Source organism: Mus caroli, chromosome 7 (genome assembly GCF_900094665.2).
Source record: "Mus caroli chromosome 7, CAROLI_EIJ_v1.1, whole genome shotgun sequence".
Classification (NCBI taxonomy): domain Eukaryota; kingdom Metazoa; phylum Chordata; class Mammalia; order Rodentia; family Muridae; genus Mus; species Mus caroli.
In genome coordinates, this window is record NC_034576.1 from 752,258 (window position 1) to 776,385 (window position 24,128).

General features: G+C 42.6%; 1 protein-coding gene across 5 annotated transcripts in view; it reads right to left on the reverse strand.

Moving 5' to 3' along the window:
- Lair1 (leukocyte associated immunoglobulin like receptor 1) overlaps positions 1-22,554 on the reverse strand; it is a 60,947-nt gene extending 38,393 nt beyond the window's left edge. Inside the window, exons 1-6 of one of the 5 annotated variants that reach the window (XM_029479272.1) lie at positions 22,437-22,554; positions 21,589-21,741; positions 19,505-19,657; positions 18,884-19,127; positions 9,170-9,747; positions 7,170-7,205 (exon numbers count right to left, since the gene is read on the reverse strand). In XM_029479272.1, coding sequence (XP_029335132.1) covers positions 7,170-7,205; positions 9,170-9,233 — 100 coding nt within the window. In that variant the 5' untranslated portion in view covers positions 9,234-9,747; positions 18,884-19,127; positions 19,505-19,657; positions 21,589-21,741; positions 22,437-22,554. Of the gene's footprint in view, positions 1-7,169; positions 7,206-9,169; positions 9,748-18,883; positions 19,128-19,504; positions 19,661-21,588; positions 21,742-22,436 lie in introns of all 5 variants that reach the window. The other 4 variants (XM_021167822.2, XM_029479274.1, XM_029479273.1 and 1 more) reach the window with 4 other exon arrangements.
- Between the last annotated feature and the right edge of the window lie 1,574 nt (positions 22,555-24,128).

The following is a 24,128-nucleotide window of genomic DNA, read 5'->3' on the forward strand; positions in this document are numbered from 1 at the left end:
GTGACATTGTCACCCAATGTCAAAACTGTTGTCAATTTCTGCCTACTCCTCATGTAGGGGTAAACCCCCGAGGCATCAGGCCATTACAGGTCTGGCAAATGGATGTCACTCATATTTCCTCCTTTGGAAGAAATCAATATTTACATGTTTCCATTGACACCTGCTCTGGTGTTATCTTTGCTACACCTTTAACAGGTGAGAAAGCCTCTAATGTTATACAGCATTGTTTAGAAGCTTGGAGTGCTTGGGGCAAGCCCACAATCCTTAAAACTGATAATGGGCCAGCATATACCTCTACTAAATTTCAGCAATTTTGTCATCAAATGGATGTCACTCACCTGACTGGCCTTCCTTATAATCCTCAAGAACAAGGTATTGTGGAACGTGCCCACCATACACTCAAGTCTTATTTTATAAAACAAAAGGGGGAGTTGTTGATGAGACTCTGCCCTCAGTGCCAAGAGGGCTGTATCCATGGCACTCTTCACACTTAATTTTTTGAATCTTGACGAGCAAGGTCGCTCTGCAGCTGATCGACATAGCTCAGACCCTGATAGACCAAAAGAAATGGTGAAATGGAAGGATGTCTTATCTGGTCTGTGGAAAGGCCCAGATCCTATTTTAATAAGATCCAGGGGAGCTGTTTGTGTTTTTCCACAGAGGGAAGACAACCCATTTTGGCTGCCAGAATGACTCACCAGCAAGATAGTAATCAAGGATGGTATGGAAGATGCTGACCTCCCGAGGACTGCTCCTGATTCTTACAATGCTGAACTTGTCTCAGGTTCCTAGTATGATGGGCGAACAGAGATGGGCCATTCTCTCGACTTTTTCTAAACCAATGCCAGTTTGCCATGATATTATAGTTTTTCCAAAATTCTTTACTACTAATAAAACATTGGATTTGCCATATCTACCCTATGATTCTACCCGAGAACCATTAGGAGAAAATCGCTCTTTATTAGAACAGGGTTCTTTATGTTTTCAAATTAATGGACCAGGAAAATGACCAGGTATCAACCTCACAGCCTGAGCCTTGGGGATGTTTGATGGGCAGCGAGGAGGCTGGGTGAGCACAACCCAAGATACTTCCAACGCAGATATAACTAACCATTACAAATCGGACCTTCTGGCAGGACCTTCTGACAGGACCCAAATTAATTTGGGTTAATGGTACATTTCTACCACCTAACTTTTCAAACAAAGAACGTCCCCACCAACCAAGAATAGCCCCTCATTGTAGCTTGGAAGATGAAGGGCTGATCCTGCCTTGGTCTGATTGTCAATCCTCGATCACTCTTTGGGCAGATCAGAGTAAAACCTTTTCCTTTTCTCCCAACATGATGGCTGACCCAGAGAAGGAATTTGCTATGAGACAGGGACTTTTCCTACAGGACTTTAGAATGCATCCCTTTCACAAGTGGGTGCTTTGTGGAGTCAATGGCAGTTGTACAGAACTCAATCCTTTGATCTTTATCCAGGGAGGAGCGGCTGGAAAGGCCTCTTTTACTGGCATCTCAAGATTTGTTCAGTATTGGGGAATAAATGCTGCCTCCCTGGACTCTGATGGATATACCGGATATACTAATTCCAGTGTAGAGATCACTGGGTTCAATAAAACTTTGGTAAACCAGATTAATTATTCACCTACCCCAGTCTGTTTTTACCCCCCTTTCTTGTTTATCCTTTCAAATGATTCATTTGAAGTCTGTTCCAATGATTCTTGTTGGATTTCTCAATGTTGGGATGTAACAAAGGACACCCATGCCATGGTGGCCCGGATCCCACGTTGGATCCCTGTTCCGGTGGAAACACCCTCCACCTTATCCCTGTTTCGACAAAAAAAGAGATTTTGGCATTACTGCTGCCGTAATCATAGCAATTTCAGCCAGTGCAGCTGCTGCTACAGCTGTGGGGTATGCTATGGCTAGGACGGTCCAAGCAGGCACAAAATTAAATCAGCTTTCAGTCGATCTGACTGATGCCATCAATGTCCAAATTTCTGCTAGTACCCAGTTGAAGGGAGGGCTGATGATTTTGAATCAGCGCCTTGACCTGGTTGAGGAACAGATAGGCGTCCTATACAAGACAGCTCATTTGGGTTGTGAAAGAAAATTGTGCGCTCTGTGTATTACCAGTGTCCAATATGAAAATTTTACTCGTGCAGCTAATGTGTCTAGACAGCTCTCCTTGTATCTTGCAGGAAATTGGTCCGAGGGGTTTGATGAGACTCTTCAGGGCCTGAGGGCGGCAGTTTTAAGGATCAACTCAACTGGAGTGGACCTGTCATTGACAGAGGGCCTCTCCTCCTGGATTTCATCTGCATTTTCTTATTTTAAGGAATGGGTGGGGGTAGGTTTATTTGGTACTGCCATCTGCTGTGGACTTGTGTTCATGCTCTGGTTGGTTTGCAAGCTCAGAGCCCAACAAACAAATGACAAGGTCATGATAGCTCAAGCACTTGCTGCCATAGAACAAGGGGCCTCCCCCGAAATCTGGCTATCTATGCTCAAGAATTAGTCAACATTTGTCATTTTTTGGCTGGCCTCTTTTGTAGAGTTTGCCCTAGGTCATTTAGTAGTTACTGTCACATAGCACTGCGGTATCCAGGGTCGGGCAACTTTCCTCATGCACAGATCAACCTAAAACACGGGGCCCAGTGGCAATAGGATTACCCTATGATGGGAAAGGCTGTGACATTAGAGGAACGACCTAAGACAAAAGTCACAGAGGATGGACATAGTTATACAAACCTAGTCCAGCCTCATTTTAATAAAACAAAAAGGGGGAGATGTGGAGAGCTGTGCCGTGAGCAATCGCCATTATAAGATGGCGCTGGCTTCCATTGTGCCTAACTAGTAAACAAGCCTTGTACACAGGTGCGAGAGTGAACTCATGCCTAGTCACTGCCCATCTCGGGGCTAGTAATGAGGTGATGGGCGAGCAACTAATCAGGAGCTGACATGCCACATCAGGTGCTGAAATGCCACGCTGAGGGCTATATAAGCAGCACCATTTTCCAGGGTCTGGGTCTTCCCTCCTGAAGAAGCAATAAAGTTTTTGCTGCAGAAGAATCCGGTTGTCCAAGTGTGTTCTTGCTGGCGAGAATGTTAGCTCAGGACAGTATCTTGTGGTAACTCTAACCAAACAAGAGAAAGACATGTATGACAATAACTTCAAGTCTCTCAAGAAAGAAATTGAAAATCTCAGAAAATGGAGAGATGTCCCATACTCACGGATTGGCAGAATTAACAAAGTAAAAGTGTCCATTCTACTAAAGGCAATCTACAGACTCAATGCAACCCCCCCTTCTTTTCCTCATGTTCCTTTCCATTTCCATCCCTGCAGTTCTCTCAGACAGAAACAATTATGGGTCAAAGATTTGACTGTGGGATGGCAGCCCCAGCCGTCATTCGCTTTGAGTCCTGAGAGTCTCTCATCTTCCTGGTCTCTGGTGCATTCTGGAAGGTCCACCCCCAACCACCTACCTCCTGAGGTTGCCTATTTCAAGTCTTTATTTTGCAAGTGAAGTGTAAGTATTTTCTGTTGAAATTTTTAAAAATGTCTTAAGAGCATTAGCACATGGAAGAAACCAGATTTTAAAAATTAAAAATGTGAAACTGCAAAAAAAGTGGATATTAGTCAAATAAGTACAGAATACCCAGAATATAATCTATAGAACTCAAAGAGGTTAACAAGCCTAAGAGCCCAAGTGAGGATGACTTAATCCCACTTGGGAGGGAGAAGGGTGGAATAATAGGAGGGGTGAGGGAGGGAGAGAGACCTGGATGGGAAAGGGGACAGGAAGGGGAAAACGGGAACATGATCAGGCACTGGATGAGGGTAAGAGGATTGAACCCCTGAAGGCTAGCAGAAAGAATGGAAACAGGCAACTTCAGGAGGTAGGATAACCTTCCAGAATGTACCAGAGACCAGAGGTAAGAGACTCTCAGAACTCAAAGGGAGGAACTTTAGATAAAATGCCCTGCAGTGAGTGGGGAGAGGGAACTTGCAGAGCCCACTTCCAGCAGAATGCTTGACTATGCCATCCCATAGTCGAACATTCATGAACCCACACCTCTTTACTCACTTGATCTTTGATAAAGTAGCCAAAACCATCCAGTGGAAAAAAAGACAATATTTTCAACAAATGGCTCTGGTTCAACTGGAGGTCTGCATGTAGAAAAATGCAAATTGACCCATTTTTATCTCCTTGTATAAAGTTCAAGTCCAAGTGGATCAAGGACCTCCATATAAAAAACAGATACAATGAATCTAGTAGAAGGGAAAGTGGAGAAGAATCTCAAACACTTTGGCACAAGGGCAAATTTCCTGAACAGAACTCAAATGGCTTATGCTCTAAGATCAACAATTGACAAATAGGACCTCAAAAATTGAAAAGTTTCTGTAAGGCAAAGAACACTATCAATAGGACAAAATGGCAACCAACAGATTGGGAAAATATCTTTACCAACCCTACATCCAATAGAGGGCTAACATCCAAAATATACAAAGAACTCAAGAAGTTAGACTCTAAAGAACCAAATAATCCTATTAAAAGTGGGGTACAGAGCTAAAAAGAAAATTCTCAACTAAGGAATCTCAAATGGCCAAGAAGCACTTAAAGAAATGTTCAACATCCTTAGTCATCAGGGAAATGCACATCAAAAGGACCCTGAGATTCCACCTCACACCAGTCAGAATGGCTAAGATCAAAAACTCAGTGACAGCAGATGTTGGTAAGGATGTGGAGAAAGATGAACACTCTTCCACTGCTGGTGGGATTTCAAGCTGGTACAACCACTCTGGAAATCAGTCTGGTGTTTCCTCAGAAAACTGGAAATCATTTTACCTGAGGACCTAGATATAACCAGTCCTGGACATATACCCAAAAGATGTTCCAATGTATAACAAGGACACATGCTCCACTATGTTCAAAGCAGCCTTATTTATAATAGCCAGAAAATGGAAACAATCCAGATGTCCCTCAACAGAGGAATGGATACGGAAAATGTGGTACATTTACACAATGGGTACTAGTCAACTATTAAAAACAATGACTTCATGAAATTTGCAGGCAAATGAATGGAACTTGAAAATATCCTAAGTGACCCCGTCACAAAAGAATGCATATGGTATGTATTCACTGATAAGTGGATAATAGCAATAAATAAATACCCAAAAGCCGAAAGCAAAACAAAACAAAAAAACTTGTAATACTCATGACCCAATTCTATGAAACCCATAAGAAAGAAGACCACATCAAAGTGTGGATGTTACAGTCCTACTCAGCACAGGGAAGAAAATAATCTTGGGAATTAAAGGGAGAGAAGGATCTGGGAGGAAGAGAGGAAAGGGAGAGGAAAGGGGGGCCTGATTCAGATAAAGGAGATTGGGAAGAAGTACAGAGGGTCAGGAATTTGAAAGGAGGTGTATATCAGTGGGGGAGGGGCAACTGGGAGTAGCCACTAGAATGTCCTAGATGCCAGGGACCCAAACGATATTCAGGACTCAACAGGTAGGACATTAACCAAAATACCCAACAAAGGAGAGAGAGAACCTGTAGAGACATATCCAGTGGATAGGCATAGCCCCTGGTTGAGGAATGGGGCCACCCACCCACCTCAAAAATAATTATCCAGAATTCCTCCTGTCACAAGGAAATGCATGGACAAAGAATGGAGCAGAAAGAAAGGCCATCCAGAGACAGCTCCACCTAGAGATCCATCCCATCTCTGCAGACATCAAACCCAGACACTATTTTTGATGTCAAGAAGCATTTGCTGACAGGACCTGGTAAAGCTGCCCCCTAAGAGGCTCTACCAGAGCCTGACCAACACAGATGGGGATACATGCATCGGACTGAGCATGGGGATCCCAATGGAGAGGTTAGGGGAAGGACTGAAGGAGCTAAAGGGGTTTGCAACCCCATAGGAAAAACAATATCAATCAACCAGACCCCGAGTGCTCCCAGGGACTAAACCACTGACCAAAGAGTACACATGAGGGGACACATGGCTCCAGCTGGATATGTAGCAGAGAATTGCCTTATTGGGCATCCCTGGGAGGGGAGCTCCTTGGTCCTATGGAGGCTCCCATCACAGGGGAATGCTAGGGCACTGAGGCAGGAGTGGGTAGGTGGGTAGGGGAGTATCCTCATAGAGGCAGGGGGAGAGGAGAGGGTGTTTGTGAAGGGGAAACTGGAAGGGGATCACATTTTAAATGTAAATAAAGAAAATAACCAATAAAAATCAAATTAAATTAAGTTTAAAAAGAAAAACAACAAACCTCTAACCCATAATTGTTCCTGTCTGAAAAAATTGAAGGGACAAAAAATGGAAAGGGGGTCCAGCAACAGGCCCAATTTGGGATGCAACTCAAGGGGATGCCCCAAAGCCTGATACTTTTACTGAGGCTATGGCATGCTCACAAAAAGGGCCCTACCATGACTGCCCTCCAAAAACTCAATAAGTAGCTGAAAAAGTCCCATGCAGACATTTACACCCAACCAATGGACAGAAGCTGCTGACCCCTATGGTTGAATTATGGAAAAGCTGGAAGAAGCTGAGGAGGAGGGTGACCCTGCAGGACAACTAGCAGTCTCAACTAACCTGGAGCCCCAAGATCTCTCAGACATTGGGCCATCAACCATGCGGCATACACCAGCTGATATGAGGCCCCCAACACATTTACAGCAGAGGACTGCCCCATCTTGACTCAGTCAGAGAAGATGCATCTAACTCTCAAGAGATTGGAGGCCCAGGGAGTGGGGAGGTCTGGGGGTGGGGTGGGGAAGTGGGGGAGTCCTCATGGAGACAGGGGTGGGGGGAGGAGGTATGGGATGTGAAACAGTCAGAGGGTGGACAGGGAGGGGGATAAAATTTGAACCATAAATTAAAGATTAAATAGATTTTTTAAAAAACATAGCATAGTGTAAAGTGCACATCAAAACAGCATGCTCCATTTCATATCATTGCTATTTGTCAGTTAAAACATTATAAGAAATCAAAGGAAGACGGGCAGAAAAAGGAAAATAGACGAAGCGTACATAGTTGAGAGTGTTTATGATTACAGGGAAGATTCAAGGGTCTCCTTCCAGGCATCCCGGGTGCACATGATCAACTCCAAAGTTGCCCAGGGGTACAGAAGGAACCAAAGACATAACTCACCCTCCTGTGTGTTAACTTTCCATCCCAGGCACAGCACTGAAAGAAAAATTCCAGTGAGAAATACATTACCCACAGTTTGCTTAGAGATGAGAATCTAGGAAGGACTAAATGTAGGTAGGGATAATCCAACCTCCCATGATTACACAGCCATTTCTCCTCCGCTCCTCCACATTAATGTCAGAGTAGAATCTTCTGTCTTGTTTTGTAAGAACTCTAAATTAGTTTGGAGCTGAGACGAAAGGATGGACCGTCCAAAGACTACCCCACCTGGGGATCCATCTCATAATCAGCCACCAAACACAGATACTATTGCACATGCCAGGAAGATTTTGCTGACAGGACACTGATATAGCTGTCTCCTGTGAGGTTTTGCCAGTGCCTGGCAAATACAGAAGTAGATGCTCACAGTCATCTATTGGATGGAACACAGGGCCCCTAATGAAGGGGCTAGAGAAAGTACCCAAGAAGCTAAAGGGGTCTGCAACCCTATAGGTGGAACAACAATATGAACTAACCACTACCCCCAGAGCTCGTGTCTCTAGCTACATATGTAGCAGAGGATGGCCTAGTCAGCCATCACTGGGAAGAGAGGCCCCTTGGTCTTGCAAACTTTATATGCCCCAGTACAGGGGAATGCCAGGGCCAAGAAGTGGGAGTGGGGAGCAGAGCGGTGAGGAGGGTAAAGGGGACTTTTGGGATAGCATTTGAAATGTAAATGAAGAAAATATCTAGTAAAAAATTGAAGAAAAAAAAAAAACCTCTAAATTATCCCCAAAGCCACAGGTGGAGATATTCAAGTATTAATTGTGGCTACAACATGAGTTCAAAGTCAGTCTTAACTTGTTAGTGCGACTTTGTCTCAAAACCTAAAGTAAAATATGGGCTGGGGGGGATAGAGGTTCACAAGTCCCCATCCCTAGTTGAAGAGCCACTGATAGTTGATAACTTCTGGGGAAGGAGGGCCAGTTTTCTTGGAGGATATGGCCCTTGTTAGGTTGACCATGCTCCAGCAGATGGCCACACACCCTTGTGTAGATGGACAGCACAAATTATATTCATCGGATAATTATTTAAAAGATGACACAATATTGGGATAGAGAGAGGGTGGGTATGGAGTTACAGGTAAGAATGGAGATGAATGTGATCAAAATGCACCTATGAAATTCTCAAAGCAAGTATTTTAAATATACCTAGTAACAATAATTTATTTGTCACAATGCACATAGATTGGTATATCCCAATCCTCACCATAGCAGCTTCTATGGAAATTAACACAGAAACCCATAGCTGGCCAAGGTGTAGATAAAAAGAGACTGCAGACTCTATACCTCCTCCTCACAAGACTCGGGGATCATTTAGGAAGAGTGGATGGAAAGAATGCTAGAGCCAGACGCAGTAGATGACTTCAGGGTATACAGTGTATTCTGAAGACAGTTAGACCAAATACCAGAATTAGAAGGGAAGTTAGGCACACACTCCCTGTTTTAGCCTTAAAGCTATTAGGAATTGTTGACTGCTGAGAAAGGGAGAGCCAAATCTTAACGGCTCACAACTCTAATCCCAGCACTTGGGAGGCAGGAGCAGGTGGATCTATGTATTTGAGTCCAGCCTGGTCTACAGAGTGAGTTCCAGGACAACCAGGGCTACATAGTGAGACCATGCCTCAAAAAAAAAAAATAATAATAATAAAATAATAGTGTAGTCCCTGGTAAGTCAACCATGCTCCAGTGCTAGACCACATACTTAGGAGTATTCGGGCAGCACAAATTGGTCTTACAGTGCTTTAAAAAAAAAAATGGAACAAAGTTAAAAGGATAGGGAGGGAAAGTGGAACTTAGAAAAGTTGAGGGTGAGTAATATAAGAAATACTCAAAGAACTAAGAAAAGTTGAGTTTTTTTTTTAATTCTAAGCAGGATAATCAATACTACGTAACAGTTTTGATTGTAAAAGATAAAGAGGGTTGGGATGTAGGAGATGCAATTAGGTATAGTGTACTTACCTAGCATGCAGGAGGCCTTGAGTTCAACCTCCAACACCAGGAAAAATAAATGTCCCCAAGTCATCTTCCCTTCCAAACAGGCTCTTCCTCAGTCCGTTAAGGCTGAATCTGACTTCATGCCCCATCACTGTTCCTAACACTAAGCCTGCAGAGGTATCTTCCAAGTAGGAAGTGGGGGCGGAGAGGCACTCCTCTCAGGGGCTCCAGAATCTCCTTGGCTGGTCTCAAGGCTGAGTGAAGAATAGACTCCCTTCCCCACCCCTCAGTTTTTCCCAGGACTCACCAAGCACCAGCAGGATAACTGGATGAAGTGACATGACTCAGGCTCCAGCAACCTTACCAGGTCTGGTTGGAGCAGAAGCCCTGCAGCAGGCACAAGAGGCAGGATGTGTGCACTGGAGTTTATCACAAGGTTTCTAGCTAAGGTTCCCCACATGAAGAGGAAGAGGTTTCTCTTCTGGGCGTTGGATTATTTCCCTTAGTCACTGGCTTCAGGAGAAGGTGTCAGGTTCTAAAACAGTGTTTCAGGCCCCTATGTTTAGACGCAGCTGAGCTCATTCCTTAACTTGTTTGCCTCTCTGTAAATATGCAAGAATAAGATTGTACATATCAGTCCCCACTGTAGAAAGCAAAGGCCACCAATTTATGCAAGACATTTCAACTTCAACCCAAAGCTCACATTTCCTTGTGTTTAAAATGAGAACCATTTGATGTTATGATTTTTGTAAAAAATCTCAGCCAGATATTTTACACATTAAATGTGTCCTTCTATAGATAATGCTTTTACTATTAAATAATATTGGTGTGCATGTGTGTGCGTGCGTGTGTGTGCGTGTGTGTGTGTCACAAAACAACTCGCCAAAGTCATTTCTCTCCTTCTACAATGAGGTCCTAGGAATCAACTTCAGGTTGTCAGACTCAGAAGCAAGCATTTCTTTCCCACTGAGCCATCTCAGTGACAAAGATAATATTTTTAAAAGCTAATAAATATTGTCAGAAATGTGTATAAATTGGATTTTTTTTTCTTTTTTTACTGTTAGCAAGAACTCAGGGCCTCAACTGTTCTGAGGAAACTTCCTCTGAGTTAATGAGTCAGATTCATTTTGGGTAAGCTGATGCCCTCCCTCCATGAGATTAGAAGAAAAATGGAAATTACAGGGAGGAACACTCTTCCTCTTTAGAAATAGCATTATGATTTCAGACATACACACACTCTCACACACACACAGAAATTAAAAATAGAACCCCAGTAAGAGGGGAAGTAAGTATGGAGGTGAGATGTCAGCACTCACAGAAATCATTGCAGCTCTATTCACAGGAGCTGTGATAGAGAAATCATTCTGGAAGTGGTTGGAGAAAATGTGGTGTACATAGACCACATTTTGAAGATAATGATGAGGCCATGTGAAAAGCCATGGCTGAACCTTCAAGAAATGGCTATAAGTGAACTGAACAAGACCCAAAGGACAGGTGATGAGTTGTTCGCCTCATGGAGGTATGTAAAGTAGTCACATTCAAGCTAAGCATGCTGATCCATTCCTGTAAGCCCTGCACTTGGGAGGGTTAGGCAGGAGGATTGCCATGAGTGCAAGGCCAGTCTGTACTACATAATGAGTTCTGAGCCAACCTGAGATATATAGCAAGATTTTTTTTTTGTCTCAAAAAACTAAAATAGATAAAGTCAAATTCATAAAAGCAAAATGGAATTTTGTCTACCAGAAGAGAAAACATGTAGAAGTTATTTATCAATAGACAAAAACTTTTAGTCAATTAATATGAATAACTCTAAGACAACACAGCATCTGTAGTCAATATTAGTAAAGTGTGCAGTTAAAATGTTAAGAGAACAAATTTTATGGTTTTCTCTGTCTTAGCTAGGATTTCTATGGCTGTGATAAAACACCATGAGCAAAAGCAACTTGGAGAGAAAGTGGTTTACTTCATCTTAGACTTCTAATAAGACTTTAACTTAACTCAAGGTGAAGCAGAGGCTATGGAGGCTGCTTACTGGCTTGCTCCCCATAGCTTGCTTAGTCTTCTTTCCTATACAACCCAGGAGCACTATCTAGGGATGCACTACTCACAGTGTGGTAGGCTGACCCATATCCATCATTAATCAAGAAAATGTCTCACAGCCTTGCCCACAGGCCAATTTGATAGATGTATTCTCTCAATTGAGGTTCCCTCTGCTCAAATAATTCTGCCTTGTGTCAAGTTGACAAAACACTAATCAACTCCTTCCCCCTCCCTCCCCTCCTTCTTCCCCCTCCTCCCCCTTCTCCTGTCCTGTCCTCTCCTCTCTCCAATCTCTCTTCTTCCTTAATTCTCCCTTCCTCTCTCTATTCTTCAGTACCATTGGAACTAGAATGGTATGAAGTAGCATAAACAAAATCCTAAAGGGACTGAATAGATAAAAGACAGACCTAGGGTTTGAGGACAGATAGATGACCATCTGTCAAGACGAGAAAAGGCAGCGCTTTGTGTGCCATGAGCAAAGGCCCCTCTTACAGCGTCTGTAGGTCATCTGTGTCTGAAGGCAGGCACAGTGGCTCTTCACTTTCCCTCTAGCTGACACTGTTGGTGGCTGACACAACAGCATGTGCTCAGTCGTCCTACTCATAAAGTCATAGCTCTGTGTAAGTTGTTCTGTTCTGAGTCTGTGAGAGTAAGCAGAGAGGAAACTAAGGTGTGAGCTAAGACAATTTCAACAGTTCCACATGTCACCCACACTTGCCCTTGTAATTGTCCTGCCTCAGACTCCTGAGTAGCTAGAATTGCAAGGTCTGTGCCACCGGGCCCAGCTTGTCCAAAGCAGCTCAGATGACCAAATGTGACCAAGTGATGAAATAGATTAAACTTTATGTGTTAAGGGTTGGTGGGAATGAACCCTCTCTTCCTTACAGAGGGTTTCACAAGACCTTTAGCCTCCTGTATGTCTGTCTATCACTGACAACTAAATCAACAGGCTATGACATCTATAGGTCACACATACAGACATTGTATAGCAGAATGAACTAACACCAACAAAAATACTAACCTGGGTCCCTAGAAAATTGCTGAGCTGCTAAACCAAACTCAAGATGGTGCATTCTTGAAATTCCTCCCTCCCTCCCTTATACTTTCCCTTCCACCTTCACACTCCCATCTCTTTTTTCTTTCATTAGAAAGGAATGAATTTAGGGTCTCGCACATGTCAGTCAAGCAGTCTGCTGTTGTATTATAGCTCCAACCCTTTAAACTGTTTTTAAACACAGTTTCATTTTATTTTATGTATATGGGTATTTTGCCTGCATATATGAAAATAAAGAAATATATTATAAACCAATTCCTAATGACTTACCATTACATTCATAGATCACTATGTTTCTCAAACCTCAACAGAGAAACTTTTTATAGTCTACAGAGTGGAATTAAATATTTTTATATTACATTATATTAAAATTTCATACATATACATATTACGTTTTAATTTCTCCTTCTTATTCTCCTTTGTTTTTTTGTTTTTTTTTTAAACGTGGTGTCACGTACCCCAGGGAAGTCTTGGATTCACTATAGTCGATTTCCTTGAATTCCAGGTCCTCTTGCCTTTACCTCCTAAGTTCTGGAACAGCAGGTGTGTTCCACCACACTGTGTTGGGTTTATTTATTTATTTATCCACTGAATCCAATTAATGCTTCCCAAATATCCATGGATATAAAGTCAACATGGGTCACACCCTTAAAGATGCATTTATATTAATGGGAATAGACAGTTTTGTACTCTGTCTGTCTGTACTGGCTCCTTTATCTTGTCAAGTTACACTTGTAAGAGCATTGGAGTTTCACCTGCAAAGACAATCTGATTTGTGGCTGTACTGAGGATGCTTATGTATGATTCAGAATGACAGAAGAATCACCAGAAAAAAATCTAATTTCCCTTTATGACTGTTCCTGAAGTTTGGACTCTGAGGCAAGCGTTGGCTTATTAAAGAGCTACTGTTCCCTTCTCTGTTAACAGAAGAACTTGCAACTGCGGAGTTGGAGGGGTGTGCACACCTATGTTCCAGAACTGCCAACACCAATAAGGCATCTTCTACAGGAGGTAATATTGAGTCACGTGGTCATATGTGCCTCTGTATTGAACATGACTGAGGACTTAGATGCGCACTGTGAGACCCATCTTCTCCTAATCTAGGGAGCTCAAAGACCTGTGAACTTCCTGCACTGAGTGAACATATGCTTTCTCTGGCTATGCACACTCAGTTCAAACCATAGATTTAGGAGAAGTCCCAGGAAATGATCACATGACTTCTGGAATTTTAGTTTCAGTGGTGATGCAGATAAACCCAGTCTTTCCAGTTCTTCCTTTTAACCAACCACAGTAGAATCTCCATGTTAAGACAGGAGAAGAGATTCTGTGTGTTAGGGGAAGGATTTTCCTCTGCCAGGCTCAAAGAGCAATAGAGTGCAATGCTCCCCCACCTCAGCCAGAATCCACTCTTGCTTACACTTCTCAGCTGTGGATCCAGCCTGCTGGCCTGTAGCACATAGCCTTGTGATTTGAGGGCATGCACCTGGGATGTGTTATCCCTCTTCTCCCCCAGTCCTCCCTAAGTGGAGAAGCAGGTGGTCTGCATGGGCAAGGGCTGGCTCATACCACATGAAGGCTCCAACTGGCACTCTCTTTACTAGAATTGGCTCTGGACACTGTAGCAGGTAAAGGTATAGGAAATGATGCTCTAAGCTACTATAGACAGAGCAGTACACTGTTTTCATCATCTGATATCTCACAGGAACAAAAGAAGTACAGGCTTAAACTTGACTCCTCTTGCCTCTGATCTCACTACATTTAGAAGGTACTTTTGTTTTGTTTTGTTTTTTGTATCAATAATTTATTATTTTTTTAGTAGTAGAGACAGCGTTACACTTACAATCAGTGGGTATCAGTAAACCAGTTGGTTCGTTTTAGTGCCACAGGTTTGTTACAACTATAATAAGCAGAATATAATATGTAATTCTATATACTGTTTTGTGAGTAAAGATAACTGTTTCAAAATCCCACCTCCAGATTTAGCTTGAGTTTGAGTTTCCTCCTTTTTTTCATTTTATTATTATTCTTTAATCTTTTTTTTTTTTACAGTCTGGTCATTATCCCCCTCCTGATCTATCCTCCTACAGTTGCTCACCCATTCATCCTCCTCCATCTCCAAGAGTATGTCCCCACCACTCCCACCCCACCAGCTAGGACCCTCTAGAAAGTACCTGAGACCTGGGAAGTGAGAGACACCCAGGACTTCATGGGAGGGACTTTAGATGAAGTGCCCTACAGTGGGGAGAGGGAACTTGTAGAGCCCACCTCCAGTAGAAAAATAGGGCATCACGTGGAGGGATGGGGTTGCCATCCTACAATCAAAAACTCGGACCCAGAATTGTCCCTGTCTAAATGAACTGCAGGAGCAAAAATGCAGAAGAGACTGAGGGAAAGGAGGTCCAGTGACTGGCCCAAAGCCCCACCTACCCAACTAATGTCCACCAGCAGACACCAGACTCAGATGGCTCATTTGACTTTATTTTTTTTAAAGATAGATTTATTTATTTACTTATTTATTGTATATGAGCACAGTGTTGCTCTCTTCAGACACCCCAGAAGAGGGCAAGAACCCCATTACAGATGGCTGTGAACTACCATGTGGTTGCTGGGAATTAAACACCAGACCTTTGGAAGAGCAGTTGTTTGAATTCATTTTATAAAATATATTTAGTAGAAACTTGAGGTTCACAGGAAAACTGACCAGAAGGTGAAGAGTTTTCCGTGTACTTCCTTCCCTGCTCTACCCAACCAGAGTGATAGACATTCTCCAACTGATAAACGTACACAAACATATTGCTGTCATCCAGGATCTGTAGTTCATACTCTGCTGGGTATCCTGTGGGTAGGGTAAATGTCTAGTACCCATTATAGAACCATAAGGAATAGTTTTATTTCCCTTTAAAACATCTATTTCTAATACCCAAGATACAATTCACAAAACACATGAAACTCAAGAAGAAGGAAGACCAAAGTGTGGATACTTTGATCCTTCTTAGAAGGGAGAACAAAATACCCATGGAAGGAGTTACAGAGACAAAGTGTGGGGCAGAGACTGAAGGAATGACTATCCAGAGACTGCCCCACCTGGGGATCCATTCCATATACAGTCATCAAACCCAAACACTATTGCAGATGCAAACAAGAGCTTGCTGACAGGACCCTGATATAGCTGTCTCCTGAGAGGCTCTGCCAGTGCCTGACAAATACAGAAGTGGATGCTCACAGCTATCCATTGTATGAAGCACAGGGTCCCCAATGAAGAATCTAGAGAATGTACAGAAGGAACTGAAGGGATTTGCAGCCCCACAGGAGGAACAACAATATGAACTAACTAGTACCACTAGAGTTACCTGGGACTAAACCACCAATCAAAGAAAACACATGGTGGGACTCATGACTCTAGCTGCATATGTAGCAGAGGATGGCCTAGTTGGTCATCAATGGGAGGAGAGGTCCTTGGTCCTGTGATGGTTCTATGCCCCAGTATAGGGGAATGCCAGGGCCAGGAAGTGGAAGTGGGTGGGTTGGTGAGCAGGGGGAGGGGGAGAAGGAGGGGTTAGGAGGGTTTCAGAGGGGAAACCAGGAAAGGGGATAACATTTGAAATGTAAATAAAGAAAATATCTAATAAAAAATAAAGTAAGATTTAAAGGCCAATATATTAAAAAAATCTATTTCTCTATCTGTGACCCATTTATTTTTCTATCTGTATCTCTGTCACTGTCTCTCTCTCTCTCCCTCTCTTTCTCTCTCTCTCCATCTCTCTCTTTCTCTCTCTCGTTCGTGTGTGTGTGTATGTGTGTGTGTGTGTATGTATGTGTGTTAGTTATTTTTTCATTGCTTTGACAGTGTCTGACGAAAGCAACTTAAGGAAGGATGGGTTTCCTTTAGGCCATAGCTCCAGGGTACCATCCATCATGGCAGAAAAGTCATAGCATCAGGAGTGTGAGGCAGCTGGCCACATATCTACCAGTCAAGGGGCAGATAGAGGCAAAGGTTGGTGTCAGCTTGCTTTCTCCTTTTATTTGTTTTTGGGTTTTGTTTTTTTTGTTTTGTTTTGTTTTGTTTTGTTTTGTTTTGTTTTTGAGACAGGGTTTCTCTGTGTAGCCCTGGCTGTCCTAGAACTCACTTTGTAGATCAGGCTGGCCTCGAACTCAGAAATCTGCCTGCCTCTGCCTCCGGAGTGCTGGGATTAAAGGCATGCGCCACCACGCCTGGCTGCTTTCTCCTTTTAATTCAGTCTAGGGGACCACACCCGTGGGATGGTGCCATCACCACTCAGCGCAGGTCTTCTCAGCTCTGTTAAACTCTTCTGGAGATACCTTATAGCAGTGATTCTCAACCCTTCTCAGACTGAGACCCTTTGAGACAGTACCTCATGCAGTGGTGACCCAACCACAAAATTATTTTTGTTGCTACTTCATAACTGTAATTTTGCTACCGCTATGAATTATAAATATCTGATGTGTATGATATTTGAAATGCAACCTCATGAAAGGGACTCTCAACACCCCAAGATGTCTTGACCCACAGTTGAGGATCATTGTCTCGTAGACACACCCATGGTTGTGTTTCCAAAGTATTATGAAATATCACCAAGCTGACAATGAAAACTATCGTGGAACCCAAGGTTTTACACGTGCTAGGCTAGCACTCTGTTTCTCAGCTGCATGCACAACTACTTCCTGCCTCTGTAAGTTTTGTCTTCTTCAGAACATCTTGCAATTGAAATCAGATCATACTTGGTCCTTTGGGATGGGCTTCTTTCACTTAGTGATGCACGTTTTTTCCAAGTCCATTAGCAAGTTTATTTGTGAAGACACAGCTTTTCAATATCTTGAGCAGATAGCAAGGATCAAGATTGCTGGACCTTATAAAATATGCTTTTTTAAAATTCGAACTAGACTGACTGTATCATCAGCTCCTGTACCACACTGACGCCCCACTGCCAACAACTGCAGTCCTACCACTCCGCAGCTTTACCCGGGTCCGCAGTCACCACTGCTCTGGATCTGACCATTCCAGCAAGTGTTCAGTGAAAACTTGGTTTTGAGGGCTTTGAAGGGCTTCAAAAGACTGTGTGCAAGGTCAGACGTGAGGGTAAGTTCCTCCTCTGGTTCAGCCTCCCATGGCCTCAGTGACCTGAGCAAGTCACTTCCCCTTGTAGACTTGCTTAGATATGAGAATCTCCTTTCTCAGAAACCAACCATCCAAGAGTTACCAGTTGCTTATCATAAGTTCAGTGCCTGAAGTTGAAGACTCACATGAAAGTATGTGATATAAGAAGCTCTCGGTGTATCTTGTTCACATCTTAATGGATCAGGAAACTGGGATCATGGCTGAAAACAAGATCAGGCTATAATCTTCAAAGACCCACCTCTGGTGACCTATGTCCACCAGCTAGACAGCATGTCCCAAAGGTTCCACAAACTTCTCACTGAGCAAGTGCTCAAACCATGAGCTCATATGAGCCATTTCACATTCACACCACAGCAAGAACATGCTGTAACACTCCATAGACAACCCTAACCTTGACCTTTCATTTAGTGGGAACTTAGAAGCCTGAAGCTCTATGTAACACCAAAGGGAAAGATTCCCAAGCTCCTCCAAGAAGCCAGTACAAATCCCTGCAAAGCTAACAGTAGCTGCCACACATTTCTGCAACAGAGGCTGAGAGCTGTGTGTAAGGGCATTGCCTTCTGCCTTGATGCCCTTGCTTTGGACTTTGATACAGCAAATTTTCTACATTGGACAACTTATTTTCTTATCTTTTCTAGCTCCACTTCTTGCTGCTTTGATAAAATACCCTGGAAACAGAAAGCAACTGTGGGGAGAAGGTGTTTAATTTAGTCCATAGTTCCGGGTTACCGTCTATCACGCTCAGAAGTGACAGTTGCATGAGTTTAAAGCACCCAGTCACATCATATCTAATTTTGAGGTCGGAGAGAAATAAATGTGTTTTTTCTTGCTTGCTTATGTTGTTTGCTTTTTTCGCTCTCACTCACTTCAAGAGCCTCTGACTAAGGAATGATGCCACCCACAGTGGGATAAATCTTCATACATCATTCACTTAAGACAACTCCCCTCCCCCACCCCCAAAAAATCTGCCCACAGGCTAGCCTGATGTAGAAATTCCCTCAATGATAATCTTTTCCCAGGTGATTCTAAGTTGTGTCTAGTTGACAATTAAAACTAACATCACACCCTCTATGACATAATGGTAGAACCTGAGGCTGGGTAACTGCTGGGTGTGTATCTAACTCAGAGTCATCAGCTGTGACCATGACAAAATCCTGAATTATCTGCTGTTGTGGAAATGATAGGTGACTTCGGCATTGTACTAGACTCTAACAATGTCTTTATCCCTAGTTTAAAATGTTCTTCTCAAAGCTAGAGAGATGCCTTAGTAGCTAAGAGTGTGTAAGGCTCTTGCAGAGAGAGGACCAAAATTCAAATTCTAGTGCTCATTGCAGGTGGCTCACAACCATCTTTAACTCTAGCTCCTGGGGATCAGATGCCTTTGGTTTCGAGAGCCCCTCAACCAAGAGCTAAAGTAACAGGACACACACAGAGAGACACAAAGAGGGAGGGAAGAAGAGAGCAAGAGGGAGTGAACAAGATGCATACATAAAACTAAAGGTCTTACCTATCTAAACAAAATCCATGGAACCCAAAAGGTGGCCAAGAGAATTAATCTGGAGAAGAGTTAAAATCTGAAGTCTGGTGAGTTCCAAATGTGAGTTGGACTTCAAATCATTTTGAGTGGTACCCTGTCAGCCTTTTCTCCTCTAACAGCAGCTCTCTTGATAGGGGCCAACTGAAGATAGACCATCCTCAAAACTTATTGTAAAAAACTTGCATTCTCTTCTCAGACCACAGGGACTCAGGACCTGAAAAGAAACTCCAATTTTAAATGTTCACTACTTTACTCAAAATCTAGGCTTAATTTGGCCTCTCAGCTTTTGGTTCTAGCTAGGGTCAGTGAAGCAGGAAACCTGGATAAAAACGACCCTTCTGTCACTTAGTTTTCCCCTTGAACCAGGACAGTTCTACATCATGGATGAAAGCAGGACTTGGGTTTAGGCACCTGACTTTGCAGCCTCTGAAACTCACAGCTTTTAGGCTTTTGTGGTTCTAAAATATGACAAGAGAAACTCAGGAATCAAACACAGTAGGCATTATGCTGTCTCCCTTAGCCTCAGCCTGGCCACAGCTGTACAGGCTATGGCTATCAGGCGCTACATTGTAACTACTGTGGTTTTCTTACCAAGTTTTTCACACATGGCTTGGTTCCTCTTTCTCTTGACTGGGACATAAAGGAGAACTGTTCTCTTAAAATAGTCTTGAATATGACCATGTCCTCCACGAAAACCATCTCTGATCCATGTATCAGGTTTATGTCAGCTATGTTGATCTTGACCTGCTAAGAGAGATTTCAGTTGCTGAATTTGAAGCACAGTTAAATTTGAACTTGACATCACCGTGCTTGACATGCCTAAAATAAAATGGAGAGCCTTAATTCAGCCACCCTTTCATGTAACCTTATATATATTGGACCATTTTTCTGATCAAGTGGTCCATTTTCACAGTGGTGACTATGGAGTTGATTGGGTCTATATGTATATGACACTTGAAATACACATGTCAATGAAACTCATTGTCTGAGAAAGACATATATCAAACTTCCTCTAAGATTATAAAACTTGAAGTCATTTATATGCTTTAAAAAGTGAACCAAGGGGCTGGTGAGATGGCTCAGTGGGTAAGAGCACCCGACTGCTCTTCCGAAGGTCCAGAGTTCAAATCCCAGCAACCACATGGTGGCTCACAACCATCCGCAACGAGATCTGGCGCCCTCTTCTGGAGTGTCTGAAGACAGCTACAGTGTACTTACATATAATAAATAAATAAATCTTTAAAAAAAAAAAGTGAACCAAGCTGGACCTAAGAAGGATAGCTAAGTAATAAAGAATTTATGCTGTTCTTGCAAAGTACTCAAGTTTGGCTCTGAAAAGCGACATCAGGAAACTACATCAGCCTTTAACTCCAGCTGCAAGAGATCTGAAGCCACTGATGGATCTGATGCCTCCACAGGCACCTATATGTATATGCACAAATGCACACTTACACACATAGTTCAAAATAAAATCTTAAACAAGATAAAAAAAGGATAGTTTTTTTTTTTTTCCATGGTGAGAGACTGCCATGTGGAAGATCCAGGCTGGCATGTGGAGTTCTTCCTGGGATAACTGAGGTACCCAGGTCTCCTCTGGCTTCACTTCACTAGGCCTTGAACCTGAGAGAAACATGGTATATCCACTTATTATCTTTGTCTTTATTTTTATTAAATTTCTATAGTAAATGGGTTTAATCATGGTGTTTTCACACATGTACATCCTTGTACTTTTTGCATATACACTTCCCCATTACCTACACACACACACACACACATATATATACATACATATATATGTGTGTGTGTGTGTATTTACATATATTTTATTTTGTATTTGTTTTTCTGGGTTTATCTTATTTCCCTGTATATAATCCCCAGCTCCATTCATTTTCCTGACAATGCCACAAATTTATTCCTCTTTATGGCTGGGTAAAAATTCCACTTTGTTTATGTGCCATATTTTCTTTATCCATTCATCCACTGGTGGATGTCTAGCTTTTTTCCACAACTTGGCTGTTGTAAATAGTGCTATAGTAAACATAAATGTGCAGGAATTTCTGTAGCATGGTGACTTTGATTCCTTTGGCCATATAGCCAGGAGTGGTATAGCTGGATCAAATAGCCATTTTATGTTTAGGGTTTTTTTGGGGGGGACTATTGTGGTACCTATTGATTTCCATGGTGATTTCACAAATTGCTCTTCTCACTGCAGTGGATACGGATTCCTCTCCCCCTGCCCCCATCCAGCATTTCTCTTTTAGAACACTGAAATGGTTCGAGTCACTCCTGCTCACAGTCCACTGGTGGGAATTGGTTAAGAAGGCACAGCTTGGGCTGTCTTGTTTGGCCTCAGTGGAAGAGGAAGTGCCTAGCCTCACAAAGACTTGAAATGTCAGAAGGGGGGTACCCAGGGTGCCCCTGCCTGCTCAGAGGGGGAGAGTCCACAGCTTAGCCTGAGAAGAGAGTAGAGTTATCTTTGTGGCAGCTACCTGAAGGACAACACTGCACAGTGTTACAGACTAATGGCTGTCCTTCAAGCATGCAGTGAGCCACAGTGGAAGATGCAGCCAGTTCACTGATGGAAAAGATATCCATCCCGTGGTCCAATGCAAAACTAAAGTAAAATAAGATCAACTACAACTAAAACTTGGGCTTGAGGAAGATGTCAGGAAGACCTTGCTGCTGCTGCTGCAGAAGTGTGTAGTTAGAGAAGTGGTGAGCTGGCCCAGGAGAAAGCAACACGAAGGCTGGCGACACTGAAGCAGCTCGGCCATGGCCAGGAGTTAGGAAAGTCACTGCTCTGAGAGTTGAGTCAATTCTGCCATTACCTTTATGAAATGAGGAAAAATAGTAGTTTAATCAGGGAGGAGGTCCTTGCCTGCCAGAACCAAATTCAGGTAGCTGAATCAAGATGACAACTGTGGATATTTCAACAAAAGTACAGCTATTATCTGGGGAAGCAGGCTGGTAGAAGTTTGGCTCCCAGAAATATCTGACTAGGTGGGGTTTTTTTTTCCTTTAATTTTAGTGAGCTAAAAAAATGGATTTATTTGGAGTTTTAGTCAAAATTGGGAGGAGGAAAAAAAGCACCTGTTTCTCCTCACCTTACCCCAACAGTTTATAGAAAAGATTAAACAAAAAGTTAGTGGGGGAGGCCCCCTGCCCTGGTGTAGCTCTGTAAACTGAGTTGCATCTTCAAGATGGGGGGAGAAATACCACAACCCAAATCATCATAGCCAAATTAATTAAAGCAAGAAATTAATGGAGACAGCCTTTTCTGTTCATATACATAGGCTGCCACCCCCTATGGGTGACCTATGAGAGATCAGCTTTGGATGTGAGGAAGACAAGGCTTTTTAGTGCAGAGGTAGGGGGTTTCCAAATATGGGATTTGGTGGTCGAATAGGTACAGTTATCAGACCAACCCATCATAGTAAGCTAATCCTAACAACCTCCTGAGACACGGACATGGTTACAAGGAGGTCGTAACAATAGGTAGTCATAACAAGATAGCTATACCAACCTTATTGAAACAGAGGTAGGCTTGCAAGACGGTTATAAACAACTCTGTGAAACAGACATGATTTCCATTCCTGGAACAGGCAATGTAGAACCATTTGTAGTTAAAGCTACAGGTGGGGCATAGCCCAATCCTGCAGAAATAGAGGTTTAATCATAAACAGGAATGAGCTTAATTTGTCCTTACTGTAAGATGGCTTATAAGCCTAAAATGGGGGAATGCTGGCTCTTCCGGAGAGAACTGACTCCTAAGAGTTATCTTCTGACCTCCATGTGCACACCATGGCACATGCCCACGGATACTTACACCTACATCATGCACACAAATGCACAGTAACAATGAGTATTTTAGAGTTGCCTTAATTCTTCTTTTAGAAATGTTGGTTGGTGATTATTTTCTTTTAAACTTTGAAGTTCATTGTTTCACACTCTCCTAGCTTATAGCATTGCGGACAACAGACCCACTGTTATTCAGTGTCTCTGTCTTCATATGTGACTTTGTATTTTCACTTATCGTTTTCAGTGTTATTTTATTTGAATTTTAATTATGGTATGTCATAGAGGGATTTTTTTTTTCTGATACCACACATTTGAAGTTAAGAATTCTTTCTCTGTTTAGATGTCTATTAATTTTCTAGGTGTGGGAAACTATTGACAATAATCTCATAGGAAAGCTTGTTTCAACAATTTGATTTTATTCTTCTATCCAAGATATTAGTAGATTCTGTCTTTTGAATGTGTCCTAAAATTTTTGGTCACGTTCTTACTTAAATTTTCTTTATATACTTATATATGTATTACTGTATTGATCTTGCCCTTCATCTGTGATATTTTGGTATTTTTCTGTACAATTTTATCTGTCAGCAATGCTTCATATATTACATTTTTTGATCAATGTTTTTATTTCCAGAATTTCCATATAGTTCTTTGCAGTGTTTCTCTTTTCTTTTTGCTGTTTTTCTCCACATTTTAATTGTCTTAGTGTTTTATTGGTTGTTTTATTTATTTACACTTCAAATGTTATCTGCCTTCCAGGTTTCCTCTCTGCAAAGCCCCTATCACACCCACCCCCTGCTTCTATGAGGGTGCTCCCCCACCCACCCACTCTTGCCTCACTGCCCTAGCATTATCCTATGCTGAGGCAGCAAGCCTTCATAGGACCAAGAGTTTCCCCTCCCACTGATGCCAGATAAGGTCATCCTTATATGCAACTGGAGCCATGGGTCCCTCCATGTGTACTCTTTGGTTGGTGGTTTAGTCCTTAGAAGCTCTTGGGGGTCTGGTTGGTTGATATTGTTCTTCCTATGAAGTCACAAACCCCTCCAATCCCTCTGTTCTTTCCCTAACTCCCCCATTGGGGTCTCTGTGCTCAGTCCTATGGTTGGCTGCAAGCATTCACATCTGTATTGATAAGTCTCTGGCAGAGCCTCTCAAGAGAACAGCTATATCAAGCTCCTGTCAGCAAGCACTCACATTTTAGATTTTTACACCAAGATACTATTGCCGCAGACGCTTTGAGCCCCTTTGTCTGCGTGGAACAGGTCTCTAGTCTCGGGTGGGCAAAGCGTCGGATGAATTTGACAGACAGACACACACAGGAGAGGTCGTATTGGATCTGAATGTAATGTCAAATCGAGCATCAGACTTTTTATGTAGAAGACAATAAGGAAGTTGGGTGACACACCAGCAAGGTACA